The 17,925-nt window shown below is 39.4% G+C and overlaps 1 protein-coding gene across 1 annotated transcript in view; it reads left to right on the top strand.

The window, feature by feature from the left end:
• Positions 1-17,925, top strand: part of RYR3 (ryanodine receptor 3) — a 580,605-nt gene that overhangs the window by 230,732 nt on the left and 331,948 nt on the right. Inside the window, exons 6-10 of the mRNA XM_017857433.1 lie at positions 5,521-5,633; positions 6,981-7,080; positions 9,810-9,903; positions 14,315-14,389; positions 16,343-16,499. Coding sequence (XP_017712922.1) covers positions 5,521-5,633; positions 6,981-7,080; positions 9,810-9,903; positions 14,315-14,389; positions 16,343-16,499 — 539 coding nt within the window. The remainder of the gene's footprint in view (positions 1-5,520; positions 5,634-6,980; positions 7,081-9,809; positions 9,904-14,314; positions 14,390-16,342; positions 16,500-17,925) is intronic.

Here is a 17,925-nt window from a genome sequence, read left to right as displayed (position 1 = left end):
ACATAATGTTTTAACCACAGTCAGCCAGAATCTCAAAGAATAACAATTCTTTAACTTTGTTAGGTACTGAAAGTAAGTGAACAAGTCATTCTTGATAAGAACCAATGATACTAAATGACTGCCAAAAAATAAAGGTAGCATAATAAACACTTAAATAATGAAATATAGTGTCTAGATCAAAGGAGTAGTCCTATTTTGTTCTGCAATGAACAGGCTATGTCTAAAGTAGTGTTTTCCAAATGTTAGTTGTTTATAATTATGATTTTGCCATTCCACTGTATCCTTTTCAATATCATTTACTTTATGATTTTATTTAAATTTACTTTTGTACTTAAAATTTTACAGACAAAACTTATTACTGTAAGTATAACCTATTTTTGCTTGCCATAAAAGTAAAATAATGAAAAGGAAGCCATGTCATTAAGTAATTGAAGAGATGTTGACAAATATTATAACGTGTTAATGGTACACTAGTTCCAAATGTAAAACTTTATTTGAAAGCATCAGAAGGCTTAAAAGGGTAGTAAAAATGAAAGCAAATTTCTCACTATATTTGTCAATGTCGTTTAATTGCCTCCCACCAGTGATATACATCATATACTTTGGGAACCACTGGATTATTTTGTTTTTAGTATAGTCAAAAATACTGACAATCAAGAGGTGGGTGCTGAAGATGCTGACCAGGATGACACAGGTTCTCACTGGAAACCAGAAATAAAGAACAGAGGACTAAGATAACAATCTACAGATATTCAAAGTTATAGTATCAAACAAGATGCTGACTTGCTGGGGTTCTTCCAAAGACCAACAGAGCAGTGGGTAGGAGTTGAAAGGAGGCACATTTCACGTCAATTATGAAAACTACTTTGGAACATCTGCAATTAATGAGCAGAAGAACAGCTGGCCTTGGGATGTAGGGTGCTCCCTGTGGCTAAAAATATTCATTAACAATCTGACCATCTGTCAAGGGCATTACATATGGAATTTCTGCTTCATTTAGAGGTTGGACTAGGTACCAAACAGGATTCTTTGTTGCAAACGAGAGAACTTGATTCAGGTTAACTCAGTAAGAATAAGAACTTACTAGAAGGATGCTGGGTAGAGCCTGCACTAAATCTGGGGCCTCAGTCTTGAAAATTGGTTAGGAACAGAGACCAAGGAAGAGAAAACAGGTTAGAACACACTACAGGAAAAGTCTAATTTGAATACAGTCTATAATATGACATTCTCCCTTAAATAGGAAGAGGGTTCCAATGTTGGGTAGCCAAAGAAAGACAAAAGTCTATGTTATTGTTCTACAGCTAGGTCAGTTCATAATGGAAGGATCCAGGTTGTCTCCTTTTATAGAACTAGAAAAAAAAATCCAGCATCCAAACCTTGTGTACCTGCTGTTTCCGCGTCTTGCACAATGGTGTCCTAAGAGTGCCTGAGGGAACGTCTTTCTCTTTTCTTCCTCTTCCTGTTTTTGTACTAAGCAAAAAAGTGATCCTGCCTTTGCCCATTATGGGTTTTTTTCCTAAAATAAGATTAGATTTGAATTTGATTTAAAGTTTCTTTGTTTTCAGCCAAAGTGTTAAGTCTTAATATATGATTTCCTCTAAGGTGTTGTCAACCTTGCTGAAAATTACGAAGTGAGTGAAGTGCCACACTCTGACTATACACTTCTTTCTAAATATAGACCAACTGTCAATCCTGAAGAATATAATCAGTAAAGTCAAATATGGTCACTGTGTTTATATCAGTAAAATATACGTTTCGAGATTGGAAAGAAATTGAGAAACACCACTTTCTAGTCAAGTGCTCAGAGAAGCCTTTAATAAAAATAAAGGGAAACCACAGCAGACAATATTACTCTTTTCAGCAGTTTGTAAAAATTTCTAAAATCAGACTAGGTGTGAATTCTGTTCACAGACGAGGCAAACACATAGAACTAACCCAAGTTCAGGCTAGCTGATGAGAAGCTACCTGTGGCAGAAAACGGAGAAAAGGCTTCAAGTTGGCTGATGAGAAGCTACCTGTGGCAGAAGATAGGGAGAACAGGCTTGACTAGGTCTTCATGAAAACCTAGAGCCTAAAATAACTTAGGTTTGTTTTGCCTCTCTCACCCAAATTCATGTGCTTTTCTCCTTGAAGAAAGCTAGCTGGGTTTGTGAGGGACAAGGAGGATGCACCTCCAACTCAGATGAGGTTCAGCATTACCTGGAGATTCTCCTCACTGCAGGAGGACGTTCACACGGAATCCCACAGAACGGTACCCTGTTCCTGTCTGGCTAGTTCTTTGAATGCACTTCTGGCTCAGAAACCCCTTCAGAGTTGTAAACAAGGAAACTGCCCAGTAGTGGAATTGAAACTACAGGAGAATATGAGGAGAAAGTTTGGGAGCAGTTTCTTGAACAATTCTGGCATTTTCCCCCAACACACTGAATTGTACATTCTCACACTTAACACAGAATTGATGATCATTTTATCCTTGATTTTGGGTAAAATTACTTAAATGTATTCTGGTCTCCTTTTAAAGTTGTTTAATTGCTTTGTTTTTAGGATTTAGGCATAGCTTTAGAATTTAGACTTAGGAGGAAATACATGTTTAACACATACCCACACTAAAAGTGTTATTTTGTATTTTAGGGCCGTGGACTGGCCCATCCCGTTGCTTCAGGGCCAGCTCTATCCCTGGTTCCAGAGCATGGGAGAGGGCAGGGAAACAAAATACTCTTTCTGTGTGTTCCTCTTCAGGACCCCCTTCATCCTGGACACCCTTTGGTGGTCCTCAGAGAACATTAAGGATGCATACAACATTTTCCCCTTCAAATGTAGAGCTCAACATCTTTGTCATGTCATGTTTAGTTTAATTGAAGTAATACTCACACATAGATTAAAGAGAGAAATAGTTAGTGCTTCTGAGCTTATTGTAAACACCAGTCTCCTGCCCTCCTTCCTCTGGATGCCTGCCTCTCTGGGGCATCTACTTTCAGCTCTTTAGTATTGTTTACCACTTGTTTGTAATATACATATTAATACAATGCTTTTTAAAATTATTTCTAGATTATGCATTAACTATTGACGTCCTGATACTAATTTTGCTTTTATTTCACTCTTCCCTGTCTTGTCTTCCACTCTTCCGTGTCTTGTCTTCCCATCCTTCCAATAGATTTTCATCTATTTTATTTAATTGTCAAATCAATATTAACTACTTCCACTGCTATAACTGTAACTTTTATTTACAAATGAGCCACATAATATATTCTGACCAGGTAATTTATTGTATTACTTTGAGGTTTTCTGATAGTTAATAACTGCCTCATTTGTTTGCTGAGTTTTTTGCGACGCAATCATTTATTCGTTTTCAAACTTTCGTATAGAACTGAAAATCTCTAGCTAGATTCGATCACATGATCTGTTCTCTGTTTCATCTTCTTAGAAACGTCAGCCATCATCTAGGGAATTTCTGTTGCCTTGCCCTAGATTCCATGTTTATTAGATCTTATAGGATTGGTTGGTGTTTGTTTGTTTGTTTGTTTGCTTGCTTGCCTTCTTGGTTTACCACCTCACTTTGGTGGAGCACATTATCTAGTAACTTTTACAGAAAAGATGCATGTGGATTAAATTTTTGTCTGAAAATTTCATAATTACAGTTTCACACGTCATGCACACTTTACTGTGATTCTATATTGGAAATATTTTTTTCCTCAGCTTCCTGAAGGCTTTCTACTAGCCAATGGTCTGACTGTTGAGAAGTCTACATTCTGATTTCTTACCCTTTGTGTGTGACTTGTTTTTATTTTCTGAAAGCAGCTAAGAGCGTCTCTTTCGCCCTGGTGTCTGAAATTCCACAGCGATGTGTCTTGGCGTGGCCTCTTTCTGTTCTGACATCTCACGGGAATGCACCTTCGAGTGGTTTCTGATCTCTGCTGTGTTAGGGACTCTGTAGGTTCTTTCGATCTGGAAAAGCTCATTTTTCAGCTTTGAAAAAACTTTAATTCTATTTCTTTGTTAATTTCCTCTCTCTGTCTTTTTCAGTTCTTGCTCTCTGGAATTCCTCTAGGTTGGTTTTTTGATACTTCTAATCTGTTTTTTGTCTTCCTTCCTTCTGGAATAATTTTTCAGCTTTATCTTACAACCTTCTTCTTTTTTTGTTTCTCCGGGATTAATGAATATTTTTCTTTTCCTTGGAAGGGATCCTTCATAGATACTAATATAACTGTTTCATGAATGTTAACTTCTTATCTCTGAGATTATTAATTATAAGATTTTTTAAGTTTTCTTTTGTTCTCTGTAATCTTCGTTTTCTCCAAGTCCCTTTCTTCTCTTTTCGCTTCATTTTTGTAGTTCCTGTTAGAGACCTTCCTCGGTTGTCAGGTGGTCCTTGGTCTGCATTCGTGTTCTGATCAAGGCGGTAAAAGCTGACTAGAAGCTGACTGGGGCTTGTCATCTGTTAAGCCTCACTTTTAGGTCATCTGGCAGAGAACTGAGCATTTCACTGGTGACCTCAAACCACAGTATGTTTTATCTTAGCTAGTTTGGCTTCCCTAAAGAGTGATCCTCAAATTTGGGTGGAGGGTGGGAGGGAAAGGAGCTGGGGTTTTACTAATCAGGGTATAAAGTTTGAATTCTGTTTTTAGCAAGACTCTACTTCTTTGTTTGACAATGTCTGGTATTTCCAAAACCAGACCCTTGGTAGTTTGCTTTTCCATAGATTAAACTTCTAATCTTCTATAGTGTGGAGGAGGACAGGTCTTCTGGCTGTGCAGGGCAGGGAAAGGAATCAGGGATTTGAATGTCCTTTTAAAGCTTTCCACCAGTCCTGTTTACAACCCATTTTCTGCCTTCGCTGGTAGCTGGTACTTCCAATTTCAAGGACATTCTTGAGATTCTGCAGCAGGAATTGGCTTTTCATTGATGGTTTCTTCTTCTCCATTTTCTTACTCAGACACCTGGGTTTTAACTTTTCATTGGCTAAAAGCATCCATCTGCTTTCCTTTTTCCAAAATATCAGTTTATCTTCTTTGCTATCAACTGCTCACTTACTGTCTGAGTCCTTGCAGATATAAGCCTTTTTAAAAAATTCCCTGAGGAAAGGGGGAGACAAAGATGAAAGTGTCTAAGTGTTCAGTAGACCAATGAAATCGATTCTATTTATTTATTTATTTATTTATTTATTTATTTATTTATTCTTGGTGCTCTTGATTGGAGTCAATTCTTAAAACAGAAATTTGAAAGACTATGAAAAGCATTTTCCTATTTGCATTAAAATACTGGAAGGCCACTACAGTTTCTGGCCTCTAATACTCTTTTCCAAACAGTGTTTTTCTGTCTCTAGGGAAAATGAAAATGACAGACATAGTCAAGAGCAGATGGGGGGCTGTCTGGAACGGTTAGAGACCAATAGAAGTTCAGGTCTGGAGTATGTACTTGTTGTGTGCACGTGTAGGGTTGTCCTAGGAGGAAGGAGAACAAGGGGCAAAATTAGGGACACTAGCTTCTGTGAAGCAATGACTAACTCGCAGAGCCTTCATGTAGGAGAAGCCTGTTGGTGGACTATACATCCTGCTTCCAAACAGAGGTCCGAAGGAGAGAAAGTTAGAATTGGCGATGACCTCATCCTCGTCAGCGTGTCCTCTGAAAGATACCTGGTAAGTACCTCATAATACAAGAGTCTTTTGTTTTCAGAAATTTTTCCTTTAGGAATAGATGTCCATGAAGAACTGAGCCACAGCAGGTTGGATAGAATAAGATGCTTTTACACATACAGAGTTGACCCTTAAAGAATGTAGGGGTTAGGGATGCTGACCCCCTGCACAATAAAAAATTAGTGTAGCTTTTGGCTCCTAAAAACTTAACTTTTGATAGGAAATAGCCTACTTTTGATGGGAAATAGCCTAGTTTTGATAGGAAGTAGCCTACTTTTGATGGGAAACCTTACTGATAATGTAAATAGCCTGCTAAAGCATATTTTATATGACATACGTATTATGTATTGCATTCTTACAATAAAGTAAGAAAATGTTAAGGAAATCATAGGGAAGAGAAAGTATATATACTATCTAAAGTGGATCATCCTAAAGATCTTCATCCTTGTCATCTTCACATTGAATAGGAGGAAGAGAAGAAAAAGGAGGGGTTGATCTTGCTGTCTCAGGCAGTAGAGGCGGAAGAAAATCCATGTATAAGTGGACCCGTGTAATTCAAACCCTTGTTGTTCAATAGTTAACTGTACCTGAGGGATGGTTAAATGCCCTCCCCTGCCACATGATCATGGTGCCTGGAACTAATCTGTTATTCTTTTAGATTATGGTGCTATGTCCAGCAGACTGTTAAAATGCTCCAAGCACTATTTGCACTTTAACTCCCATTATTCTGAATTTATTACATTGTTTAGCTCTTGTTTAGGGAAAGAACAAGAAAGGTTGGAATCCAGGAAAATAAGTTTATGTTGGAGAAAGAAAGAAATGTACAGTGTTTCGGGATATGGGGTATCGCAGAGAGTGGAAGATGCTGGTGAGATTTTGCGGCTGGGGATGGGTAATAGAAAAGCACCATTTGTATCAGGCACTTGGCTGGGGGTGGGGATGCCTGAAGATGAGAGAAACGTCAGAGAAGCTTCTCACGGAGCCAACTGAAGTTAAATCTGTGGGCAGATTTTACTTTGCCTAGGCCAAATGTTGGGTAATTTTTCCCATTTGCAAGTTATCTTATCCTACAAAGAATGGACATTTTATGAGTTGGTGTTGAATCAGCTCCAGCTGAGGGGATGAAGTCAACACACGTCTGCCATCTCTGTAGCTGAATAATTCCTCACCCCAGAATAAAGTGTCCCACTTTGACGCTGCTTCTAGATCAGGTGGAGAAATCTCCCACAGGCTGTATAGGAAGAGCCAGATGACAGTAAGGCTGTTTAATCCTTGAAGTTCTAGGTGAGCTGTTTCTGTCAGTACTGGACTGGTGATTTAAAAGATGTCTTGTTTCTGTTTCTGCTGCAGCATCTCTCAGTATCAAATGGTAACATACAAGTGGATGCCTCCTTTATGCAGACACTCTGGAATGTACATCCTACGTGCTCAGGAAGTAGCATCGAAGAAGGTGTGCTTCCTTATATGCATTTAGCCCTGAGCCTGCCTGTCTCTCTTGTACTGTATACATTGATGTTTTCTGCTACTTCCCAGATCTCACCTGAATGTCTTGGTACACAGGTAGCCTGATTTTAGCTCACTTGAGTTTCTTTCTCTGAATTCGGTACAGATTATTTTCTATCCTAACTTCCAGTTACATGAGCATCCCTGAACTTATTTTTTTAATCCCTTGCAGCCCACTATTATTTTAGCACTACATATATTCAGGACTTGGATATGCACCTTTGCTCTCTCTCTGAGTTTCCACATTTTTATTTTTGCTTAGTAGTTGTAAGTATAAAGACCTCAGCACCTTCAGTTTTAGAAGAGATTATTTGCCAAGAAGGTGACATTGTTTATATTTCTCCCTATGCGTCTCTCCATGCAGGTGGAGCACTTACTCTATCATAAAAGTGTTTGGTCATTTGTTTTTACTTGTATTTATGGAAGGCCATTTTAACATAAGAGGTGAAATTATTTTTCCCTTGGAAATAAAGTCATCCAACGTTGTTCAACATATTTTATTTCACAGAATCGGGCAAAGTCAACACACCTTTCAAGTTGCGTAATAAATATACAGGCCTTACCTCACTGATAGGTAATACCACAGCTGAGAAGAATAATCAAATGTCACTGACCTACGGGCTTTTGTGTTACATTTTGGCACATTATAGCAAGATCAGAATTTTTAAAAATACTCATCACAGGCTTTAGCCCTATTAAAGTCTAGTACTTTCAAACTGGGAATGTCCTTCTATGCTGTGATGTTTGAAAAAAGAAGGAAAACAGAGTTGCCAAGGTGATACCCCAGTTTTGGAATGCATGATAGTTAAACTGAATACTCAGGAAAAGACAAATTCGTAACTCTTTTGGCAACATGTGGAAGGCTTTAAAAGGTAGGATGTGTTTAGCCCTCTTCCTTTGTGCCAAAATTAACCCACCCTCATAAGTCTATTGTCAGTCAATCCCTTTCTATTAAGAATCAAGCAGCTCTGGGTTTAAGTCTTTCCCAAGAAAGTTTTGGCTCAATCTTCTCCGTGTTGAATTTTTTATTTTCACCATAGGAATAAAATTATTTCCTGGTCCTAACAGAGGGCTTGTAGAGATTAATTAAGGCATGTTTGCAAATCATGTCAAAAGGCCCTTATAGAAATGTTGAGTGCCCTTGTAATATAGTCTGCATAACTCATCACTTGAGTCATCTGGCTCTGTAGAAAAATGTCCTTCCAGCATCCACTGGTGAGAAACCCACTTCAGCCCTTAAGAACGTAAGTGATCTTCATCATGATGCTGCTTTCCTGACTATGGCCCTGATAGATTTCAATTAAGAAAAGTCGTGATGCACCAGCACTTGGCAATGTTCTCTATGTGAGTAGGATATTGATTGAAGGAGCCCAAGAACTGTAAAGGATAAACTCCAAAAAGGGCATGGCCTCTCCATCATGAGATGAACAAGAGCTTAATCAAGAGCTTGGTCATGGAGGGCTTTAATTTTCTAAATAAATTAGCTATTAAGAATCCCCCTATAATGTATCATGAGTCATTTTTAATGCAAAGAAGGTTGTAACTCAGAATATCAGTACAAAAAGATACAGGAAAATTGGAAGGAGACTTTGGAATATTTGAGGGAATTTTAGAAAACCTTGCCTTGTCTAGGTGAGAAAACTGAACTCATATCAGACTGTCACTATAAAAAATTCACTAATAATACCCTTTTCTCCTCTGGCATGATTGCTCATTCTTACTGTTTTAATCCAGCACCCAAAATAGTTTAAGACAGCCCCTAAAGTGATCTAATTATGTGATTTTTTTTCCTTTAAAAATTCTGGCACAGACATTGGGTATATTAAGTTCATATGTTTCTTGAGAACAGACTAGCCTGGAGAATTTCTTAGTTCAGAGGAATAACAAATCCCATTTCTTGGTGCCAGGTAAAGCTCGGACTGGAGCCCCTCTCCTCCTACTATGTTCTTTGAATTAAGGCTCAGCATTTATTTGAAGACAAATGGATCATCGTGTCCTTGAAGTTCATTGTTTCCTTTCCATCTCTGAACTCCATGACTATTGAGATTCCTTTCTTATTCTGAAGGCTAAGTATTTGTTGATAAAAGCATCTACACTTGTTCACTCAGGGATGTTAGAGAGTAATTCTGTTTTCCCTTCGTGCTGTAGGAGTAGCAACCAGATTTGATCTGTTTGTTAAATGTATTTGAATGTTGCCTTCTCCTAAAGGGTCTTAAGAATGGTCTGCTACCCCTTTCTCAGCATTTTTCTTTCCCACGATTTGGATTTTTTTGCAAAGTATACACAGTGAGATTGTGGATATTTATCCAGCAATTTGGTATTGGGTGTATTTACATCCTAAGTAACTGGAAACTCCTAACATTAGCAACTTAATTTTCCTTTTGATTTTTAATTATATCGATTGGCACGCTATTTTCACCTTACCTTTTGATGTTGGACTGGCTCACCTCTGAAGCCCTATTTCACTTTCAACTTTAGAATCGTTTTGACTTTCCTGTCTTCTCTGCCTGAGGCCTGCATTCATGGAATATGTAGTTATCAAAATGTGTCTCTCTCGGTATTTTCTGTAACTGGCCCAGACCTGTGTGAATTTACCCTTTTTAAATATGCCATTCTCTAATGAAGAGTTGAATGAAAACTTGCCATCATTCACAGTAGAATATAATTCTCTTACAGGATACCTACTTGGTGGGCATGTAGTACGTCTTTTCCATGGTCATGATGAGTGTCTGACAATACCATCTACAGACCAGAATGACTCCCAGCACAGGTAAGTCAATAGCTTCCTTCTTCCCCTAGCTGTTTCCAGTCTCAAGTGACTCAAACTCAAGAGTTTACATTTGTATTTAGCCACATAGGAACTCTGTACATGTCGGTCAATTGACAAACATTCCTCCAGCCATGGGTTCCAGTTTGTAAAACAGGAATGGCAGTTCAGCTTGCTTACAGGAGGAGCTCTGTACACACGCTGTACTTAGGAGGTTCCGTAATGCTTCCAGATCCCTTCATTTTCTTTGGCTCTGCACTTAAACAAATTATTCACCAGACTCTTCAAAGACAGATCATCTCTATTCCCATTTCATGTGCTAAGTAAATAAGGTGAACTTCATTGATTTGGTTTTATCACTAAATAGCATTAGAGAAACTGATATCCAGCTGGAGCTGGATTTAGCAGGGGGCGGTGCCAAGGGTGCATTTAGAGGGCGCTGTGCTGAGGACAATGTGTTCTTGTCCTCATACTTGACCCCTTCATGAATGCTTTTCACAATTTCAAAACCATGAGATGGAGGATATGAATCCAAGTCTCAAATGCATACTAAAGAGTTTTTTTTTTGGTATTCTGTCATCAAAGGAACAGAACATAAAAAGCTTGGCCTTGTAACTATAGAAATCTGATATTTAAAAAAAATCAAACCTCAGATCCAAACTAGATTGAATTTGGGACAGCAGTGAGTCTGATCCGGTGACAATGTTTTCTTTTCTTTTGTGTAATGCCTACAGGATCCTTGTCAACTGCATTTCTTTTGCTTCATTAGAAACACAGGCTCACAAGTTTTCACATCTTGGAGACTATGTAGGTCAGGTTCCTGCCACAGGTCACACACTGGGTGATTTCAGATGCAAGGGTAGAAGCCAGAGCTGCTGACTCTCCATCAGGGACCATTTCCTGTATTTGATGTATTCAAGGACCCTCCCCCCAACCAGAAGCAATGTGCTTGAATTTATTATTATGCACCCTAGAAAGCACCCATTGGCAATGTGTATCCCTTATAGTTCTGAGTCTCTTCCTACTTGCTGTCTACTCTGAATACCCCTTCATAGCAACCAGATGTGACCCAGAAGGGTGCCTGGGACACATAAAGCACAGACCTATGTAAAGTGCCATGCTAAATTCACTTGCTGCCTCCCTGGCACTGGGCCAGCAGTTGACAGTTACCTCTGATAGGGAAGTTAGGTCCACCTGATTTTCCTTAGAAGTAAGGATTCTCTACCCTGTCATGTGATCCTGTTCTCTTGTGGTTTGCCTTGTATTCAATATTGAAACTATATAATAGCCCATTTACTGTCTCTTTGATATCATATTCTACTGCCTCAAGGGGAAGGTTTGCAGGTGGATGAATAACTGAGATTTTTGTGAGTTTTGCAGGATTGTCTGTATCTAAGATGGAATACATCCGAACTTTCCTAGTTCATTCTCTCTATTCCTGTTCTACTTTTAAGGATGGAAATTTGGGGGAAAAAATGAAGTATTTACCATGTGCATGCCCCCACCCACATGCACACACCTGTCATCAAAAATTAGAGCCAAATTAGAAACAGCTGGGCAGAAACTATGCCACTTAGTTATTTGGTGGGCATTTTGGTCAAGTGATTCAGCAAAACTCTGCTTGGAAGGAAAGGCTCAGCAAGTGTTTGAAAGGATGTGATGGGGAGAGTGAAGTAGCTTGAGAGGGGTTTTCACAATGGGCACACTGGAGCAGACATGCTTGCCATCGTTTAAATAAACATGAAGGTGGCCTTTCTTTAGTCCAGGATTTCATTGGCTCTAATTTGTGTTTTGGAAAAAAATTCATCCATAAAAATAAGAAGGCTCATTTTATAAGGAAGCATGAGGGTTTAAGACTGGGGCAAGTGAGCAGCTGTTCAGCACAGTGGAACTTGAATCTTTATATCAACTAGTCTCAATCAAAACAGGATGCCTTGGTGTTACTGGATGTCTAGGTGAAGTGAGCGATAAGCCTTGTCTTAGTCTTCTATTGTCAGGTAAATCCTCAGAACTGGCCAGCATGGCCAGGAACATCAAAATTGGGGGAGCATGATAGAATAGGAAACAGCACACTAAAAGATTCTAGCAGCTACTGAGGCATGCAGGTGTTCCATTGCAATGGTGCTGACTCTCCAGAAGAAATCGTTTTCCGTCCCTATAAATCCTGAGAGCAGCCAAGCTATGTGGGAAGACTCCGACCCAGAGTGGAAACCCAAGACTCCCAATCTAACATCTTGAGCTCTGATCCTTGGCTTTGCCTCTGGCTTGTCAAACACCCTGGGATAAGTTACTTAACCTATTAAAGCTAAGGCTAAGCTGTCAGCCAAGCTTTCAAAAGTACCTCAGCTTGCCGCCCACTCTACTCCTCTCCTTGGAATTGTTTTAGAGAACAAGAACAAATTGTTTCAACCTCAGTAACCTTGTGAGATTAAATGGAGCAGGCCGCCCAAATGTCACAGGTGGGAAGAACAAACCTTCACAAATCCTTCAGATGTCAGGGGTAGAGAATCTTCTAGTTCCAGCTCCAGCACTGTTTCACCTGTGACCTGGGTGAGCCACTTCACCCTCTTCTGAAGGGATCCTTGCAGCTTGCACTAGAGAAGGAGAAGCATCAGTGAGAATCTTAGCAAATGTTCCTAAGTGGCTAGGAGGTTGGTGCAGTATCATTTCTGTTCTAGGCCTCGTACAGACACACCTGGGGTGTAGGAACTCGAAAGCAGTATCGGATTTTCTTTCCTAATATTTACTGGGCATTTCCCGATAACATGTACATTAGAGAAAGATTGAGAAATAGCCTCTATAATCCCACCTTCTAGAGGTAACCACTGTTGATGTAATGTTTCATTGATTGCTGTCCAATTAATGTGTCCCTCTATGCATGTTTATAAACATTTATAAAAAACACTTTCTAAACATTTTTTAAAAGCCCTTTAAATTTTCACAACCTTGTTATGTAAGTACCCTGATTGGATAAGCAAACGGAGACACAGAGAGTTGAAGGGGCTTGCCCGAGGTCACACAGCTACCAGATTCAAACCCAGGTCTAACTTCCAGGCTCATTTTGAATCGACTCATAATTATGATACTTTTCCAGGAAGAAAAATAAGTATACATTTTCTTTTCATCACTATTGATTAACTCTTGTCTCTAAAATCTAAATCCGGATTCCTCTGGGGTTTGATCAATTCAATTGTGATACATACAAATTCTCTCCGGTGGAGGTAGGATTTTCAGTTAGTGAATGTAAATGCAGTTAAATAATCAGTTTTGATTAAAGGTCACAAGATTCTCAAAAAGTGGCTGGATTCAGTATACCAGGTAATCTGGGGACCGCTGTTCTTGAGACATGCTCTTAAACTGTGAATTTTGTACAATGTGGACCAGCCTGCCCCAATCACAGGTTATACAGAATTTATTTAAAATAAAACTTTAAAAACTGAGGCTTTGTTAATCACTGGAGAAAACATCAGGCAAACCCAAGTTGAGACACATTTCACAAAATACCCAACCAGTACTCCACAAAACTGTCAAAGCCATGAGAAACAAGGCAAGGCCGTTTAGAAAGCATAACCGATCAGAAGAAACGGGAGACATGGCAGCTAAACTCAGTGTGGTATCCTGGATTATATCCTGGAACTGGAAAAAAGGTTTGCGGGAAAAATTAAGGTGAAATCCAAATAAAGTCTTGAGTTTAGCTAGTAATGACATACTCATGTTGGTTTCTCAGTTTTGACAAACGTACCTTGGTAATGTAAGATGATAACATTGGGAGAAGCTGAGTGAGATCATGCAGGAACTCTCTGGACTATCTTTAGTAACTATTTTATAAACCTAACATTTTCTAAAATAAAATTTTATTTCAAAACACATTAAAAGATGATTCGTAACACGGGAAAGGAAGCAAGAGTACAGTAATAAAATCGTGAACACTGTAACAACTGAGGATAAAGCTTTGTTCCAAGTGCCCTAGAACGATGGAAATGAGTTCACACTGTGTCGAATAGGTGTTTTTAAAGTACAAATACATTTTTTAAAGATATAAAACTACATCAAGGAGCTTGACCTGAAGGAACTGGAGCATTCTGTGCCTGCCGTCATGGTGTAACTGGGCTATCGTGACTCCTGATGTAGAAATGGAGATGTTCTTTTTCCTGCCTTTTCCTTGTGTACCTGATGATGCGTAAATGTCCATGATATGGATATGGTGAGCATTTCCCTCCCCTCTAGCTGCTTTGACCCTTTCTGAGAGAGTGAGACTGTGAAACCGTCCTCCTTATTCTGGCTTTGCATTCTGCTGACTCCAAAAGGGCTGAGACAAGCTGGGTGCCTGAACAGCCTCTGCAGGGAGCTGTTCTTCACCCGGGTGCTGATCAGTGTCCTACAAGTAGGAGCTGATCTCCAACTCTGCTCATAGGAGGATATTCTATGAAGCTGGGGGAGCTGGGACTCGAGCCAGGTCTCTGTGGAGAGTGGAACCACTTCGGATAAGGTAATGGAGGGCCTGGGAGTATCCTTTTCAAGATTGCTTTCTTTTTCAATAATAGGCCGTTCTCTTAAATATTTCATTCATTCCATATCACCTGGCAAACTCCTTCAAGTCCTTTGTCTAGAGCTAAATTCTGATATTTCTGTGACGTTGTTTTTAAAGAACACACACACAGTTTCCAAAGCCACTGTGTTGACTCTGAGGCTGGCAGGCTCTTCTGCCCTTGCGGTAGCTGACTATAAAAGGAAAGCTCAGACAAGGCCACTGAAAGCCATCCAAGTCCTCCCATTTGTTTTCTTAAACAGGTTCTCTGGAACCCAGATAAGTCTTCTCTCTCCTCTCAGTAGCTTTGTTGGCTCCAGTGGACAGGTAGCTTTAAATGGCACACAGACAGGTAGTCACGATGGCATAAGATAAGGAAGATGTAAACGTCACTGGAAATGTAGGTGTGAAGAAAAAAGTACTTACTAGAACTTTTCAGAGACAGTTTTGTCCCTTGGTGGAAGGAACAGGAGGCTGAGACTTTGCAACCACAGGCTTCAATAACCACGGGTGGTCGCTTAACTTCAAACCACTGAAGGGGGATCACTTTCAATGCAGGACCTTTATATGGGCTGAGAGGGTTTGCAAGTTAGGCTAGAGCTAAACTGCTTGGAGTGAGAGAGGAGGGTTAAGTGTCGCCCTCTGGTTTTCCTTCTCTGCCTTTCCCTCTAGTTCTTTCTGTTCAATCTCTCCCTGAAAATATGTTCAAAATAAGTCTCTCTCATGCAGTGTATATGCCCCAAGGGGCCCTGAAGATAATCCATTGGCAATCAGAAGGTAATATTAGGACTTCTCTTACACCATACACACACATGCACACATTTTTTTTTCTGAGAAATTGGCAACGGATGGTTTAAGGAATACCCGTTTTAAGGAGCATGCGCTTATTAACTGACTTGAGTCATTTACATCCTCTTTCCAACCCCGTTAAAAATCTGAGAGTAACATACTCTTGTTCTCAGGATATTAGCCCTTAGTTATTGCTTAATGGACTTTTTAAGAGGTCAAAATTGGTATGTGTATGTACTTCTGGTTGTGATTGCTTGCTCATTTCCCCAGAGAACTACACATGAAGAATTTAAGCCTTTTATCAAAGTGATTTGGATTTCTTGATGCTTCAGAAAGTTGGACAAAGCGGAGAGTGGTTTTAAAATGTCACACATATATCTCTTAAACCTTATCTTCTTAAGAGATAAGTATTTTGCATATGAGCAAATATTTTAAAGAGATAAATTTTGAGTTAGATTATTCAGTGGATAATTTCTCCATAACACTTACCGTAACTTTTGCTGAGTGCTAATCTTTTGATGAAGGACGATTAAGAGGACAGTATTCAATATGAGTTCTCACTTGTCTTAATCCTTTTATCCTGCTGTACTTGTTTTCCACAGAATTTATCTCCTTTTAACATAATTCAGTGTTGACTTATTACGCTTGTTTATTGTCCGTCTTTGGCAAGTGTAAGCTGTGCGGGTATTTTTACTATTTCCCTTGAAGATAGGGCTCTCTGTGGTAGTAATATGTTTTAGTTCAGATGGCAGGTTTGGAAAGGCTTTTCCATTCAAAGACAAGTTTCCATTCAAAGACAAGCTTCCCATTGATTTGTGATTATTTGCATCAAGACCTTTCAGTGGAGTGAAGGAAAAATTGGAAACCTGGGACTTCCAGTTGTATGAAGCCACTGACCTGCCTTTGAGATCATTCCTTGTTGATGTCATCAAGAAAGAGCACTAGGCTGGGTTGTAGGCAGACGTGAAATCCTACAGCAAGCCAGGAACCTGGTGCATTTTTCTGTTAAGGATGGACACCAGAAGGGTTATAAGTCTGCTAGCATGTGTAGGAAAGCATAGGGTAAATACTGAAAAGGACTTATTTTTGTATAAATGCAATTTCTTGTCTGTTTCATCTGCCCAGTTGGAGTGGCAGCAACATCAGATGGGGCCAGGCTTTTCGACTCCGGCATCTCACCACAGGCCACTACCTGGCCTTGACAGAAGACCAAGGCCTTATACTGCAAGACCGGGCAAAGGCAGACACCAAGTCCACAGCTTTCTCTTTCCGGGCATCAAAGGTAAGGTGTGATAAAGTGGACTTTGACCCTATTCTAAAAGTGAAAACTCAGACACCTCCAGGTAGAGCTATAACTGGAAAAGAAAGTAGGCTGGAACAAAGCAGAGTTGGAAATTTGACCTAAGATAGATAAACACTTTCTTCTTTTATCTTTTGAATTGAGTTCATGGAGGAATGTACCTTGGGTGAGGGTTGAAGTCTTGAGCAAAAGGAGAGTGTGGACAGTCCTGGAAAATCCAAGGATCATAGGAATGGACATTGTTGCTCAAAGGCTATTGGAAACTATTGTTGTTTAATGCATTCTGAGTTGTCCTTAATAACTTCCAAGTTATATTCTTCACTCCTTTAAAGCAATAGTAGCATTGGAGGCATGAGTTCAGAGCTACATTTGTTTAAATAAAAAGGTAATTTGTTAAAAAGGTTTAAATTTAAAAAGCATGGGTTGCAGTGCTTTGTTTAAGTTTTTTAAATGATGCAGAGAAGACATTCTGGACATGACATCATCTTGCAGTTATTAATATTTATATGATAAAATTTACTACTACCTTCCCCGTTCTTTTCCGTAGCTATTCCTACTCCCCGGATCTCTCAGCTTTCTCCTATCCATCCCAAACCTTCATTAAGAATGGATCCTCTGGTAGTTAGGTTAACTTCAAATTAATGACTTTACCGTTTGTTGTGTATATGGACAACTGTTCTTTTTTAATGTTCAGCCACCTTTAATGTTCAACCAGGCTTTGACTCTCTCTAACTCAGAGCTGGATCTAGTTGAATGGTCAGAATTGCATTCTGAGCTAACTTCTGACAGACAGTTGGATGGTCTGTCACTTTATGAGTGTTCTGAAAAGATCATCCAAGCATGAGAAAAGCTCTGCACAGATGTGGACACAGTTATCAGGAAGTCTGCACTTCCTAAGAGTATAGCTCAATATCTCCTTTGGGAGCTTCACCTTTAGTTTCATTCTTTGCTCTTTTCCAGAAATAAATCTTGATGTGTGTTCTCACCGTGATTTCACTCAAGGGTTGTTGAGGATTCTGCTTGTGTAGGACTAGGGGTGAGGCTGACAGCTGAATTTCCTATGGGGGCATCTCTGCTTCCTAATGCACCTGAAGAAAATAGTCAGCACTGCCCTTCTTTGGTGCAGGGGTTCAGAGTCTGTTTTCCCACTCCTTTTGTGCTCCTATGGTCTTTTTAGGCAGAGAAACTCTTTGGCATGTAGTTTTTTCTCTTTAATATTGCCCTGTATCAGAATTGGGCTTTTTTCATATCTTTATTCCAAATACTAAAAGACATGATCTTCCTGTTCATATCTTCCTAACCTTCTTCCATCTGCTTCTCTTCCAACGGCTATTGACTCTGGTTTCATTCTGGTTTTCTGAGCACATCTTCCTCGCGTTGCTATCATTTTTTTTTTTTTTTTTTTTTT

Source organism: Rhinopithecus bieti, unplaced genomic scaffold (genome assembly GCF_001698545.2).
Source record: "Rhinopithecus bieti isolate Rb0 unplaced genomic scaffold, ASM169854v2 scaffold_44948, whole genome shotgun sequence".
Classification (NCBI taxonomy): domain Eukaryota; kingdom Metazoa; phylum Chordata; class Mammalia; order Primates; family Cercopithecidae; genus Rhinopithecus; species Rhinopithecus bieti.
This window is presented reverse-complemented; position numbering and strand designations above follow the sequence as displayed.